Source organism: Oryctolagus cuniculus, chromosome 7 (genome assembly GCF_051225735.1).
Source record: "Oryctolagus cuniculus isolate XC-2025 breed Fujian yellow rabbit chromosome 7, ASM5122573v1, whole genome shotgun sequence".
Classification (NCBI taxonomy): domain Eukaryota; kingdom Metazoa; phylum Chordata; class Mammalia; order Lagomorpha; family Leporidae; genus Oryctolagus; species Oryctolagus cuniculus.
This window is the reverse complement of record NC_142873.1, coordinates 108,523,905-108,538,999: the sequence shown is the minus strand read 5'-3', so window position 1 is coordinate 108,538,999 and position 15,095 is coordinate 108,523,905. Positions and strand designations below refer to the sequence as shown.

The 15,095-nt window shown below is 41.0% G+C and overlaps 1 protein-coding gene across 2 annotated transcripts in view; it reads left to right on the top strand.

Moving 5' to 3' along the window:
* Nucleotides 1-15,095, top strand: part of RAVER2 (ribonucleoprotein, PTB binding 2) — an 80,271-nt gene that overhangs the window by 49,447 nt on the left and 15,729 nt on the right. For both annotated transcript variants that reach the window (XM_008265122.5, XM_008265121.5), the window contains 3 exons: nucleotides 2,371-2,588; nucleotides 12,813-12,924; nucleotides 13,597-13,733. In XM_008265122.5, coding sequence (XP_008263344.4) covers nucleotides 2,371-2,588; nucleotides 12,813-12,924; nucleotides 13,597-13,733 — 467 coding nt within the window. The remainder of the gene's footprint in view (nucleotides 1-2,370; nucleotides 2,589-12,812; nucleotides 12,925-13,596; nucleotides 13,734-15,095) is intronic.

Genomic DNA, 15,095 nt, shown 5'->3' with positions numbered 1-15,095 from the left:
ATGTAAAATGTAAATTTGGTTTAAAGTATTCATCAAAATTAGCTCTTTTCATTTAATTTTGTCCTTTTGACTTTTTTATGGTATACAGGTTTTTTTTTTTAATTTTTTTTATTTTTTATTTTTGACAGAGTGGACAGTGAGAGAGAGACAGAGAGAAAGGTCTTCCTTTTGCCATTGGTTCACCCTCCAATGGCTGCCGCAGCCGGAGCGCTGCGGCCGGCGCACCGCGCTGATCCAAAGGCAGGAGCCAGGTGCTTCTGGTCTCCCATGGGGTGCAGGGCCCAAGCACTTGGGCCATCCTCCACTGCACTCCCGGGCCATAGCAGAGAGCTGGCCTGGAAGAGGGGCAACCGGGACAGAATCCGGCGCCCCAACCAGGACTAGAACCTGGTGTGCCGGCGCCGCAAGGTGGAGGATTAGCCTATTGAGCCATGGCGCCGGCCATTTTGTTTTTGTTTCTTTAACATTTATTTTAAAGGCAGAGTTACAGAAAGAGAGGGGGAGACAGAGGAATGAAGAGATCTTTCTCTTGGTTCTCTCCCAAGATGGCCCACGTTGGGCCAGACTGAAGCCAAGAGCCTGGACCTTCTAGGTCTCCCACATGGGTAGCAAGGGCCAAAGTGTTTGGGCCATATTTTACTGATTTCTCAGGCGCAGTAATAGGGGAGCTGGATTGGAAGTGGAGCAGCCAAGACTGAAACCTGCGCTTACATGAGATGCCAGTGTCACAGGCAGCAGTTAACCGACTGCACCACAATGCTGGCTCCTATTTTATTTTTTAGAAGATTTTATTTATTTGGCTGGTGCCGTGGCTCACTTGGCTAATCTTCTGCCTGCGGTGCTTGGGGCAGCAGATACTAGTCCCGGTTGCTCCTCTTCCAGACCAGCTCTCTGCTGTGGCCCAGGAGGGCAGTGGAGGCTGGCCCAAGTGTTTGGGTGCCTGCACCCGCATGGTAGACCAGGAGGAAGCACCTGGCTCCTGGCTTTGGATCGGCCCAGCGCCAGCCATGGCGGCCATTAGGGGAGTGAATCAATGGAAAAAGGAAGACCTTTCTCTCTTTCTCTCACTCACTCTGCCTGTCAAAAAAATAAATAAATAAAATAAGAAGATTTTATTTATTTGAAAACAGAGTGACAGGGAGAAGACAGAAATAGAGATTTTCCATCTGGTTCACTCTCCAAATGGCACCAATGGCCAGGGCTGGTCTAGGCTAAAGCCTGGAACCCAGAAGTCTATCCTGGTCTCCCGGGTAGATGGCAGGGTTCCAGGTACTTGGTCCATCTTCCTCTGCTTTTCCAGGCACATTAGCAAGAAGCTTGCGTCAGAAGTGGAACAGCCAAGACTCGAACAAGTGCTCCAGTATGAGGGTGGCAGTGTCACAGGCAATGTCTTAACATGTTGTGCTACAGCATTGGCCTCAACCTATTGATTTTTACAAAGTGGAGTGGTTCCAGATTTCTCTGTTAAAACTTTTTGATTTCTCCCAGAATTTCTCATTTCTCTAAATAAAAACATGAAACTTTTATTTCAAATTTAGTACTTATCTATTCACAAGCACAAATTAAAAAGAAAAGCAACAATGATGTGCTAATGTTTAACAGCCAGTTCTGTAGGTATAAACGAAGTCTTATGTGTAGGCTGATTTAGTTTGAAAAGAGTTACATAATTGACTCTCATTGGCAAGTTTAAGCTGCTAACCAAATTTGCTGTTGGATTTAATCAAACTTTATTAAAGGTTTATTTATTTATTTCAGACATACACACAGACACAGAGATCTTCCATCTGGGCGAGTCTGAAGCCAGGAACCAGGAACTAAATGGGTCTCCCATGTGGGTTGCAGGAACTCAAATACTTTCTTGATCCATCATTTGTTGCTTTCCTGGGACTTTAGCAGGAATCTACGTTAGAAGCAGAGTAGCTGGGACTCAGCTGTCACTCCAGTATAGGATACTATTGTCCCATCTGTGGCTTAACCTGCTGTGCTGGAAGGCATGCTCCTAGAGAACTTTTAAACTTAATAATTTTAATTATTCTGTTTAAATATGAATAGAACTTAAATGCCAAAAAACATAAATCCTGTGCTCAGCATTTAAACTAATCAACATACATTTTAGAGTATAAATATAATTGAGTTTATTATAGAAATAAAAAGAGCATCATTCCTATTTTTTTTATAAAGGAATCTCTGTACTCTACAACTTCTGACCTCTCTTTTCTGAATTTAACTGTTTTCTAATAGGTACGAAATAGGTTTCCTCATTTTGCCCATAACAAAATCAAGAGCACTAATTTGAATCTTGTCTAACCAAAAGCTTTTTGCATTTTATGGTTCACTACATCATCTAATCTGATTGAACTCTAATAACAGGTAGAATGGGCATGTTACCGTCCTTTCCAAATCAGCACATGGGTGGACATGCTGGGCCTGGGCATAGTAATACTCAAGAGAAACACTCAGCCACTGTGGGAATTACAGAAGGAAATTTCTCCGGATCTCACAACTATCCAAACCCCACTACTGGAGGCTTGGTGGCAGGACACCAGAAACAGCAAAGTCAGACACAAGGCACAGAGATAAATTCAGAGGTAAGAAAATTGTGTGTGTTTGAGAGGGTTCATATATTTATTAAATTGTATGCTTACCTATTTTATATGTATATGAATATATATATATATTCCTTTTTATTTTTAAAGATCTATTTATTTCTTTGAAAGGCAGAGTTGCAGAGAGAGAGAGAGAGATTGAAGTCTTTATATGCTGGTTCACTCCCCAAATGGCCCCAACGTCCAGAGCTGGGTTGATCAGGAGCTGGGAGCTTCTTCCAGGTCTCCTGCTCAGATGCAGGGGCCCAAGGATTTGGGCTACCCTCCACTGCTTTCTCAGGACATTGCAGAGAGCTGGATTGGAAGTGGAACAGCTGGGACTTTAATCAGTGCCCGTATGGGATGCCGGCACTGTAGGCAGTGGCTTTACCCAGTATGCCACAGTGCCAGCTCCTGTATATTGCTTTTCAATTATGTGTTCAATTTAGCTAATAGTACTTTAAGTTGTAATTATTTTACAGTTAGTATAATTTATAAAGTTTCATAAAGCAATCAACTACTTTTAAGCTTGAAAGGAAGTTAATATACTTTAACGGTATATAAATACGGATTATAAATTAGGTAATTGGTTTGTCAAATTTTTTTAATAGTTCACATTTATGTCTCAAGGTTGAAGAAAACATAGCAATCTTTAAAAATCCTGTCACAAATAAGCAAATAAAAAAATCCAGCTTTTGATACATATGCCAGCTAACATTTGGTAATACGCTTGTTTGTCAGTTGCTAAGTATAATAGTTGTAATTTGTATAAAATGCATTTTTACATCTGTTAAAAATATTGGAATATGAATTTTTGCTGAATCATTTGCAGTATGCATGACTTCCAAAAATAGTTGGTATTTTTTTCATTTGAAAGTCAGAGTTACACAGAGAGGAGAGGCAGAGACAGAGAGAGAGGGGTCTTCCATCCGTTGGTTCCCTCCCCAATTGGCCATAACAGCCGGAGCTTCGCCTCTCTGAAGCCAGGAGCCAGGAGCTTCTTCTGGGTCTCCCATGTGGGTGCAGGGGCCCAAGGACTTAGGCCATCTTCTGTTGCTTTCCCAGGCCATAACAGAAAGCTGGATTGGAAGAGGAGCAGCTGGGACTAGAACCAGCGCCATATGGGATGCCGGCGCTTCAGGCCAGGGCATTAACCCGCCACACCACTGTGCTGGCCCTCCCAAAAATACTTGGTATTTTAAAAATAAAATATAAGCTAGCTTAAATGCAAAATTTTGCATTTTGGAAAAGCTTAGTAGTATCAACACTACACATCAAGTTTTGTGGTGATAATTATCTTATGAGGTTTTCTGTATAAACAATAATGCTGTTTTTTAAAATACTCTTTCCTTTTTTTTTTTTTTTTTTTCTTCTTTTTTGGACAGGCAGAGTGGACAGTGAGAGAGACAGAGAGAAAGGTCTTCCTTTGCCGTTGGTTCACCCTCCAATGGCCACTGCGGCTGGCGCACTGCGCTGGTCCAATGGCAGGAGCCAGGTACTTATCCTGGTCTCCCATGGGGTGCAGGGCCCAAGTACTTAGGCCATCCTCCACTGCCTTCCCGGGCCACAGCAGAGCGCTGGCCTGGAAGAGGGGCAACTGGGACAGAATCCGGCGCCCCGACTGGGACTAGAACCCAGTGTACCGGCGCCACAAGGCGGAGGATTAAAATACTCTTTCTTCCTATTTTATGTGTATGTTCTATACCTATGTGAGGTATTTTGACATTTAAAGGCAGAGTCAATTTTATTTGAAAAGTATCCAAGTAAGTTATTAAACTGGTCTTTTCAAGAGAATCTGGTCTGTTTTAATTCTGGAAGTTTAGATCCAGTTATTTTATTGGCTTATTTGTGAATGTCATGTAAATAGATAAAATAAGGTTCATCTGATTTTATTCATACCCTCAAATACTCTTTAGTTTGTAAGTGATGTAAAATTTAGCGAGATAAGGAAAATTATTCATGTAATTAGTTGTATTCAAGTTTTAGATCACTAATACTGAATTTTTAAGAGGTTTCTTTGGTTTGACATCTTTATTTGATACGGAAATGTGGTCAACTATCATAAAGTATGTCTCTTCACTGCAAAAATTCCATATATTAAGGATTTATACAATCCAGGGGTGGGGGATCAAGAACACTTTTCTGAGGGTGAAGTTTTCTAAAAAGGCTCTCCGAACTCTTGAGTGGAAGTGTCGTACTCTGTGATGAAGTGCTTGAGCTCCTACGTTTTGATATCACGTAGTCACAGAGGAGGTATAGATAGAACATCCAATAATTGTCCATTGAGAAAGCTAAAGAGATTATAGAATAAAGTTTTTTAAGGTTATCTCCAATATCAGTTGCTTGGTTCGTCAAGGAAAATTAAACAGAGCTCACATATACATACTCTCTATATCTTTTTGCCATCTGTAATTCATTGAAAGTTCCAGAGATTTTAGAAAAACTGGACTTGAGACAATTTACATAATAGGTAAACAAGAGTCTGTTGGGAGGATGACAACCAGAACAGGGCAGAGTCTGGAAAATGACTCATGAAGAACTGAGGAAATGGATGTATGGAACTTAGGAAAGGATGACTGACCAGATGATGTATTTTAAAAAATATTCATGCAGTTCTTGGCATTTTATATTTCTCTGGTAGACAGAACTAGTCCAGTAAATAAAACAGGGAGCAGACCTTTTTTTTCCAGAAGATTTATGTATTTGAAAGAATGGCAGAGAAAGAGTGAGAGACCTTTCATCTGCTGATTTACTTCCCAAATGGCCGCAATAGCCAAGATAAACCCAAAATATGTTTTCCAATTCTCCAAATTTGTAGTTTGCTAAATAATTGGTTTAACTTTGAGATTTTTTTTCTAGAACTACATCTTTTATACTGTGTTTTGTATGATTAGTGGTTTGTGTTTTTTTTTTTTTTTTTTTTTTTTTTAAAGAGAGAATGAGTGAATGTAAGTGTACTCCCATCCACTGGTTTACTCCCCAAATGCCTGCAGTAGCTGTGGCTAGGCCAGGCTGAATCCAGGAGCCTAGAACTCGACCCAAATGTCTCACTTGGGTGGCAGGAGCCCCAACCATTGGAGCCATCACCATTGCCTTTCAGTGTCTGCATTAGCAGGAAATTGGAATCAGGAACCAAAGCCAGAAGCTGAATCCAGGCTAGAGATGTGGGACCTGAATATCCTAGATAGTATCTTTTTTTTTTTTTTTTTTTTTTTTTACAGGCAGAGTGGACAGTGAGAGAGAGACAGAGAGAAAGGTCTTCCTTTGCCGTTGGTTCACCCTCCAATGGCCGCCGCGGCTGGCGCGCTGCGGCCCGCGCACCGCGCTGATCCGATGGCAGGAGGCAGGAGCCAGGTGCTTTTCCTGGTCTCCCATGGGGTGCAGGGCCCAAGTACCTGGGCCATCCTCCACTGCACTCGCTGGCCACAGCAGGGAGCTGGCCTGGAAGAGGGGCAACCGGGACAGAATCCGGTGCCCCGACCGGGACTAGAACCCGGTGTGCTGGCGCCGCAAGGTGGAGGATTAGCCTAGTGAGCCGCGGCGCCGGCCCCTAGATAGTATCTTAACTTGTAGTCCAGATTCCTGCACCTAACAGTGATTCCTGATTCTGGGTTTTTGTGTCTAGAATCACCTTGAATTAAAAAAAAGGGAGAGTGGGGGTTGGACTCTAAATGAGGTCTGTGGTTTTTTGTTTGTGTGTACTTAGGTAATATACATAACATAAAGTTGGCCATTTTAGCTATTAAAATTTTTTTTCATTTATGTAAAAGGCACATAGATGGAGAGAGAGAGACAGACACAGATAGTCTTCATTGTGCTGGTTCACTGCCCAAATGGCTGCAACAGCTAAGGTTGGGCCAGTGTCATGGACCAAACTACTTGGGCTGACACCTACTGCCTCTCAGGGTGCATATTAGCAGGAAGCTAGAATTGAAAGTGGGTCCTGGTCCCACTTCCAGTTGGATTAGGACTCAAACATAGGTACTCTGAAATGGGGTGCTGGTATCCAAGTATAGTCTTGACTGCTGTACCAAATATTCACCCCATTTTAACCATTTTAAAATATAGGATTTAATAAATACGTATATGCTTTGGCATTGTTGTGCAACTATTACTGCTGTCTCCAGAGGATCAGCTCATACTGTTTCTACCTGCTTCTTTTATGAATTTGATTATTGTAGGTACCTCATAGAAGTAGAGTGCAATAATATTTGTTATTTTGTATCTGGCTTATTTCACTCAGCCCAATATTTTCAAGGTTCATCCTTTGTAGCTTGTATCAGAATTTTTTTAAAAATTTTTTTAAAGATTATTTATTTACTTGAGAGAGTTGCAGACAGTGAGAGGAAGAGACAGGTCTTTCCGCCGTTGGTTCACTCCCCAAATGGCCACAACGGCCAGAGCTGCGCCAATCTGAAGCCAGGAGCTTCTTCCCAGTCTCCCATGTGGGTGCAGGGGCCCAAGGACCCAGGCCATCTTCTGCTTTCCCAGGCCATAACGAAGAGCTGGGTTGGAAGATGGGCAGCCAGGACTAGAACCGGCACCCACATGGGCTGCTGGCGCCGCAGGCGGAGGATTAACCTGTGCCACGGCGCCGAGCCCAGAATTTATTTTTTAAACTGAATATTCATATTTGTGTGTTTCTGTGAGAGAGAGAGGGACAGAGAGAATAATTAAAATTTGCTTATCCATTCATGGACATTTGGGGGATTTCTACCTTTTGACCAATGTGAATAATCCAGTTATAAATCTTGGTATACAAATGTCTGATTCCTTGCTCTTAGTTCTTTTGGCTATATACCCAGGAGTGGATTTGTTGGATTATACAGTAAGTCTATGTTTAATTATTTGAGAGACTACTAAAGTATTTTTCATAGCAGCTATAACTTTTTTTTTTAAATTAATTTGAAAGCCAGAGTTGCATTGAGAGAGAAAAAGGTCTTTCATCACTGATTCATTCCCCAGATGGCTGCAACGGCTGGATCTGTGTCGATCTGAAATCAGGAGATAGGAGCTTCTTCTAGATCTCCCACGTGGTTGCGGGGGCCCAAGGACTTGGACTGTTTTGTACTGCTTTCCCAGGCCATAGCAGAGATCTGGATTGCAAGTGGAGTAGCCAGGGCTTTAACCCACTGTGCCACAGCACTGGCCCCACCATTTTACTTTCCTACCAGTATCCCAATTTTTCTCTTAGCTAACACCAGTTTTCTGGTTTTGCATTTTGATTTATTTTTTGAATATAGCTCTCTTAATTTAGGCTTCTGTAGCAAAAATACTATAGAGTGGCTGGCTTACACAACAAACACTTATTTCTGACTTTTCGGTATGTATTTCATCATTGAGTGTTCTCATTGTCCCTTGTGCTGTATTCTTTTGTTAGCAGTTTATGTAATGGTTTTTTTGGGGGGGGGGTTTGTAAGATTGATTGATTGATTTGAAAGTCAGTTACACAGAGGAAGAGTGTGAGAGTGAGATATAGACAGAGACAGAAATCTTCCATCTGCTGACTGTTTGCTCAAATAGCTACAATGACCAAGGCTGGGCCAGGCGACAACCAAGAGTCAGGAGCTTCTTTCAGATGTCCCACATGGGTGCAGAGGCTCAAGCTCTTGGGCCATCTTCCACTGTTTTCCCAGGCACATTAGCGGGGAGCTGGATTGGAGGTTGAGCAGCTAGGTCTAGAACTGGTGTCCATATGGGATGCTGGTGCTGCAGGTGGCAGCTTAACCCACTATGCCCCATCCTTTAGGTTTTGATATGTTGTGTTGTTGTCATTTATTTCCAGGAATTTTTTTATTTCCTCTGTGACCCATCCCTTAGGTTTTGATATGTTGTGTTGTTGTCATTTATTTCCAGGAATTTTTTTATTTCCTCTGTGACCCATTGTTCATTCAGGAGCATGTTGTTCAATCTCCATGTGTTTGCATGTTATCTGGGGTATATATTTTTTCTTTTTAAAGATTTATTTATTTTGTGCCGGCGCCGTGGCTCAATAGGCTAATCCTCCACCTTGCGGCGCCGGCACACCGGGTTCTAGTCCCGGTTGGGGCGCCGGATTCTGTCCCGGTTGCCCCTCTTCCAGGCCAGCTCTCTGCTATGGCCAGGGAGTGCAGTGGAGGATGGCCCAGGTGCTTGGGCCCTGCACCCCATGGGAGACCAGGAAAAGCACCTGGCTCCTGGCTCCTGCCAGGATCAGCGCGGTGCGCCGGCTGCAGCGGCGGCCATTGGAGGGTGAACCAACGGCAAAGGAAGACCTTTCTCTCTCTGTCTCTCTCTCTCACTGTCCACTCTGCCTGTCAAAAAAAAAAAAAAAGATTTATTTATTTTTATTTGAAAGGCAAATTTATAGAAAAAGAAAAAGAGGTCTCCCATCCACTGCTTCACTCTCCAAATGGCTGCAACAGCTTTGGCTGGTCCAGGCTGAAGCCAGGAGCTTCTTCTTGGTCTACCATCTGGGTGCAGGGACCCAAGCACTTGGGCTATCCTCTGCTGCTTTCCCAGGCACATTAGCTGGGAGCTGGATAGGAAATGGAGCAGCCAGGTCTCAAACTGGTGCCCATATGGGATGTCGGTTTTGCAGGCAGTGGGCTTTTTACCTGCTAAGCCACAACAAGGGCTCTGGGAGGTTCACTTTCCAGCTTCATTTCATTGTGGTCAGAAAAGATACATGGTATGATTTCAGTCTTTTTCAATTTGTTGAGACTTGCATAATTTATGGCCTCGCAATATGGTCTGTCCTAGAGAAAGTTCCATGCACTGATGAAAAGAATGTGTAATTTGCAGATATACTATCTATAGAAATGTTCTATAGATATTAGTTCACTTCATTTGGTTCATAGTGTAGATCAGCTCTGTTTCTTGATTTTCTGTTGGGTTCATGTGTCCATTGCTGAAAGTGGGATGTTGAAGTCCCCCATTATTATGGTATTGAAATCTCTCTCCCTTTAGGCTCCTTTAACATAGCTTGGCACCCTTAATTAGGTGCATATACATTTATTATAGTCACATCTTCCTGTTAAATTGATACCTTAATCATTACATAATGCCCTTCTTTGTCTCTCTTAACAGTTTTTGTGTGTTAAAGTCTGTTTTGTCTGATAGTAGGATGGCTGCACCTGCTGATTTTTGCTTTCCATTGGCATCAAATATCTTTTCCATCCCTTAACTTTAATTCTGTATCTTTGTTGCTGAAGTGTGTTTCTTGGAGGCAGCAAATAGATCTTGTTTTTTAATCCATTCGATATGTATCTTTTAATTGGAGAATTTAGGCAATTTACATTCAAGGTTTTTTTTTTTTTTTAAGATTTTTTTGCTTTATTTTGAAAGAGCTAGAGAGGAGGAGAAACAAGAGAGAAATCTTCCATCCACTGGTTCACTCCCCAGATGGTTGCATAGTCAGTCCTGAGCCAGGCTGAAGCCAAGAGCTTCTTCCAGGTCTCCCATGTGGGTGACAGAGGCCCATATACTTGGGCCATCATCTGCTGCTTTTCTCAGGAACGTTAGCAGAGAGTTGGATCTGAAGTGGAGCAGCCAGGACTCAGACCTGTGGTCTAATATGCTATGCTACAAGGCCAGCCGTTCAAGGTTACTATTGATAAGTAACAACTTGGCCCTGTCATTTTTCTGTAAATATTCCTTTTGATTGTTTTGGATTTCCTTTGTACTTTTACTAGATTTCTTGCCTTCACATTTTTTCATAATGATGACTGTGTTTCTGTGTTTCCATATGTAGCACATCCTTAGCATCATTTGTAAGGCTTGACAAATGATGACAAATTCTTGGAATTTCTATTTGTTAAGGAAAGTCTTTAATGAGAGCTTTGCAGGGTTACAGTATTCTGTGTTGATAGTTTTTTTCTTTTGAGACTTAGAGTATGTTTCCATTCTCTCCTACCCTGTAGCGTTTCTCATGAGAAATCAGCTGTGACTCTAATTGAAAATCTTCTGAAGATAATCTTTAAAAATATATATATTGAGTGAATGAATGAATACATCTATATCAGTGATTTACCTATCATATATATGACTTCTTGGGGGCTTATGAAGATGTGGAAGATCTTGTGTCCAAATACAATGATACAGTATCACTTAACTAAAATTCTTGGGATTTCAGATTTCAAACATTTTGGGGTTTTTGGAACATTAGTAATATAGGTGAGGTGTCTTGGGGATAGGATCCAAGTCTAAATACAACATTAATTTATATTTCATATACCTCATATGCATAGCCTGAAGGTAATTTTGTACAATATTTTTAATGATTTTGCGCATGAAACAGGGGTTCATGATGTAGGAAATTCTACTTGGACATCATGTTGGTGCTTTCAAATTTCGAAGCATTTTGAATTTTGGATTTGATTGTGCTCAACCTGTTTTGGGTAGATAAGGAACAAATGTAAGGAGCTGTGGTTCATAAACACAGAAATAAACCCTTGTGATTATGCTTTCTTCATTCTGGTCAGGGAACAAAAGAAAAACTTTTAGCTGGCGCCGTGGCTCAATAGGCTAATCCTCTGCCTGAGGCGCCGGCACACAGGGTTCTAGTCCTGGTCGGGGCGCCGGATTCTGTCCCAGTTGCCCCTCTTCCAGGCCAGCTCTCTGCTGTGGCCAGGGAGTGCAGTGGAGCATGGCCCAGGTCCTGGGACCCTGTGCCCCATGGGAGACCAGGAGAAGCACCTGGCTCCTGCCTTCGGATCAGCGTGGTGCACGAACTGCAGCGCGCCGGCCGTTGGAGGGTGAACCAACAGCAAAGGAAGACCTTTCTTTCTGTCTTTCTCTCTCACTGTCCACTCTGCCTGTCAAAACAAACAAACAAAAACTTTTAAAATGAAAACAAACCTACTGGCTTTACTTAATCTGAATTGTGTCTTTGAAATCTTCATCATCAGAGAGTGAAATGTTTACAGAAAACTCAGAAAAATATACTGAACAATCTATACTGTGATTTTTTTTTTTTTTAACCTGTTGAGGAAGTATTAGAAATTCCACATTTAGGGCCGGCGCCGCAGCTCACTAGGCTAATCCTCCGCCTTGCAGCGCCGGCACACGAGGTTCTAGTCCTGGTTGGGGCGCCAGATTCTGTCCTGGTTGCCCCTCTTCCAGGCCAGCTCTCTGCTGTGGCCCGGGAGTGCAGTGGAGGATGGCCCAAGTGCTTGGGCCCTGCACCCGCATGGGAGACCAGGAGAAGCACCTGGCTCCTGCCTTCAGATCAGCGCAATGCGCCAGCCGCAGCGGCCATTGGAGGGTAAACCAACAGCAAAAAAGGAAGACCTTTCTCTCTGTCTCTCTCTCTCACTGTCCACTCTGCCTGCCCAAAAAAATAAACAAACAAACAAATAAAGCAAGAATGCCTGAAAAAAATGACAACCAAAAAGAAAGAAGAAAAGAAAACCTTAAAAAAAAAAAAGAAATTCCACATTTAGCTGGTCATATAAAAGTATTCTGACAGTGTATTTTCAAGAAATGTGAATATGTAGCATTATTGTGTAAATGTGAAGTTGGGGTTTGCTAAGTCTACTTACTTTGTTTGGCATTATTTTTACTACCTGAGGTAAGTTTTGTTTTTATCATCTTGTTGAAGTCATATAGAATAAAATAAAAACAATTTTAATAAAAAATTTAAAATGTTAATAGTATTTTTGGAAATGAGATTTGAAATTTGTTTTTTCTGGTAAGAGTTCTGTCATGGCTCATGTGAGAAGATTTTGCATGACCTTTAATTCTCTTTCAGTTTTGAAGTTCTGTGGTTCTAGAATAGAAAAACTGAGAGACAGATGTTGTGGTACAGCAAGTTAGGATGCTGCTGGGACATTATATCCCATATCAGAGTGACTGATTCACATCCTAGCTACTTTGCTTCCTTTCCTGCTCCCTGCTCATGTGCCTGAAGGGCAGCAGGTGATGGGTTCAAGTACTTGAGTCCTTGCAACCCATATAGGAGACTTGGATGAAGTTCCTGGCTTGTGACTTTTGCTGGGTCCGGCCTCTGCTGTTACAGGCATTTTTGGGAGTGAACTGGAGGATGGGACATCACTCTTTCTCTGTGTGTCTCTGCCTTTCACATAAATAGTCTTTAAAAAAAAAAAAAAACTAACTGAAAAAATAATAGCAAGAAATTAAGTTCCATAAATTGTTATCACACTAGACTTGTTGGAAATGAAATGTGTCTCTGTGCATTTTTATTTTCTTTTACCTCTTAGTAAGCACTTCTTTTGTTTTGATAAATAGGCTGCCTCAAAGAATCAGACTTCCCTCCTGGGAGAACCACCAAAAGAAATCCGGCTCAGTAAAAATCCATATTTGAATTTGGCAAGTGTGTTGCCCAGTGTATGCTTATCATGTAAGTGAGGGTTCAGTATTAATATTTTGGAGTTTTATGTGTATTTGCTATAATGAGTTTCTATCTACATATAAATAGATTATATGAAATTATCAACAAGGCATAATTTTAAGTAGAAAAAGTAAATATGCATTAAGTGATTCAGTTTGTGTTTATTTACAGTTATACCTACATGTTTTTATGCACATGTTTGACTAAATGCATAAAAAGCAAACCTGGGAAAGTAATTCTAAACTGTTACCTCTTAGAAGAAGATTTAATCAAAAAGATGAGCTTCCTTTTAAGTTACTTCCTCCTTATGAAATACCATCTTGAACTCAGACATTAATTTGTAGTTTTTTTTTAAAGTGAGAAATAAAATTGAAATGTGTTTCATTTTTTAGTAAAAAATATATATAATGGTAATGAACTATTATATATTGATCTGGTCTAAAAATTAATAGTAATAACTTGCATCAACAAAGTACAGATTTCATATTTTATACCCCTTGTTTCAAAGATTACATATATGCTTATGTATAATTTCCCTTGGGGAAAATAAATATATACATATATTAGCAAACTAAGATTTGTGTTGTGTTTGGGGACCATGTTCTGCTATTGAGTTTTGTACTCTGTTTATAATTTATAAAATACAATCAGAGTAAACTAAATGTCGACTTTTTTCTGTAGCCCTTGCAAATAAAACCACTCTGCATAAGACTGGAATTGCAAGCAACATTCTGGATGCAATCTCTCAGGGAAGTGAATCACAACATGGCTTGGAAAAGTGTGTTTCTTACTCTCCACCTTATGGTGATTATGCACAGGTAAGTGATTCTCTGGTTCTTATGATACATAAAACATTGGTTCAACTATTATGAAGTTCACTTAATTTGAAATTGTGTTTCTTGTAAGCATAGGAATGTAAAGTGGCCGTGATCCTTATGGTGTTTCTTGCTAACCATTTGAATTTTCAGCATGTATTCAAAAGACTTTTATTATCATTTTGCATTTCATAACTACCTCTCAGCTTTTACAGTAGTGGTTGGCAGACTGCAGCCCACAGATCAAATCCAGCCTACTACCTGTATTTGTAAATAAAATTAAATTGAAACATAGCCATGACCATTCATTTATGTGTTTTCTATGGTACTCATGCTACTATGAAACAGAGTTGAGTGGTTAAAACAGACTATGTGACCTGTAAGATTCATTATTTAATCTCTGGCTCTTACACAAAAAGAGTATGCTGTCCTCTGGTTTACACCTTGTAGGCCCAGGAAACCCAAGAACTCTGTGTGTTCTTTACTATGTTTATTGATGTAGAATGATCACATTTCTAGGCACTACTATTCTAACATAAAACTATTACATTTGAAAGATATACTATGTCATTACTTAGATACATCAATTTTGCTTTAGTTTTTTTCTCCTTCAGCTTATTCTTGTTGACTTAAACTTATATATACAGATTAAGTATCCTTTATCCAAATGCTTGGGACCAGAAAGTGTTTGGATATCAGAATTTCTTACACATTTTGGAATAGTTACAAAATAAATAAAATGAAACATCAAATCTATATTTCTTGTACACATAGCCTTAAGGTAACTTTATACAATATATATATTTTTTTGATAGGCAGAGTTAGACAGTGAAAGAGAGAGAGAGAGTTATAGACAGAGAGAGACAGAGAAAAGTCTTCCTTCCATTGGTTCACTCCGCTAATGGCTGCCATGGCTGGCACTGCGCTGATCCGAAGCCAGGAGCTGGGTACTTCCTCCTGGTCTCCCATGCGGGTGCAGGGATCCAAGCACTTGGGCCATCCTCCACTGCACTCCCGGGCCACAGCAGAGAGCTGGACTGGAAGAGGAGCAACTGGGTCTAGTACCTGGCGCCCCAACCAGGACTAGAACCCCGGGGTGCTGGCACCGCAGGTGGAGGATTAGCCAATTGAGCCACGGTGCCAGCCTATGCAATATTTTTAGTAATTTTGTTCATGAAGCAGAGTTTGAGGATGTGGTATTTTCCACCATAGTGTCATTTGGGTGCTCAAAAAGTTTCTGGTTTTGGATTTAAGATTTTTGGATGGTGGGTACTCAGCCTGTATCATGTATGTACTATCTGATTATGTAATCTTGAGAGTCTCACTTTGACTGACTTACTTGGGTCAATACTGCATTTGCCTCAT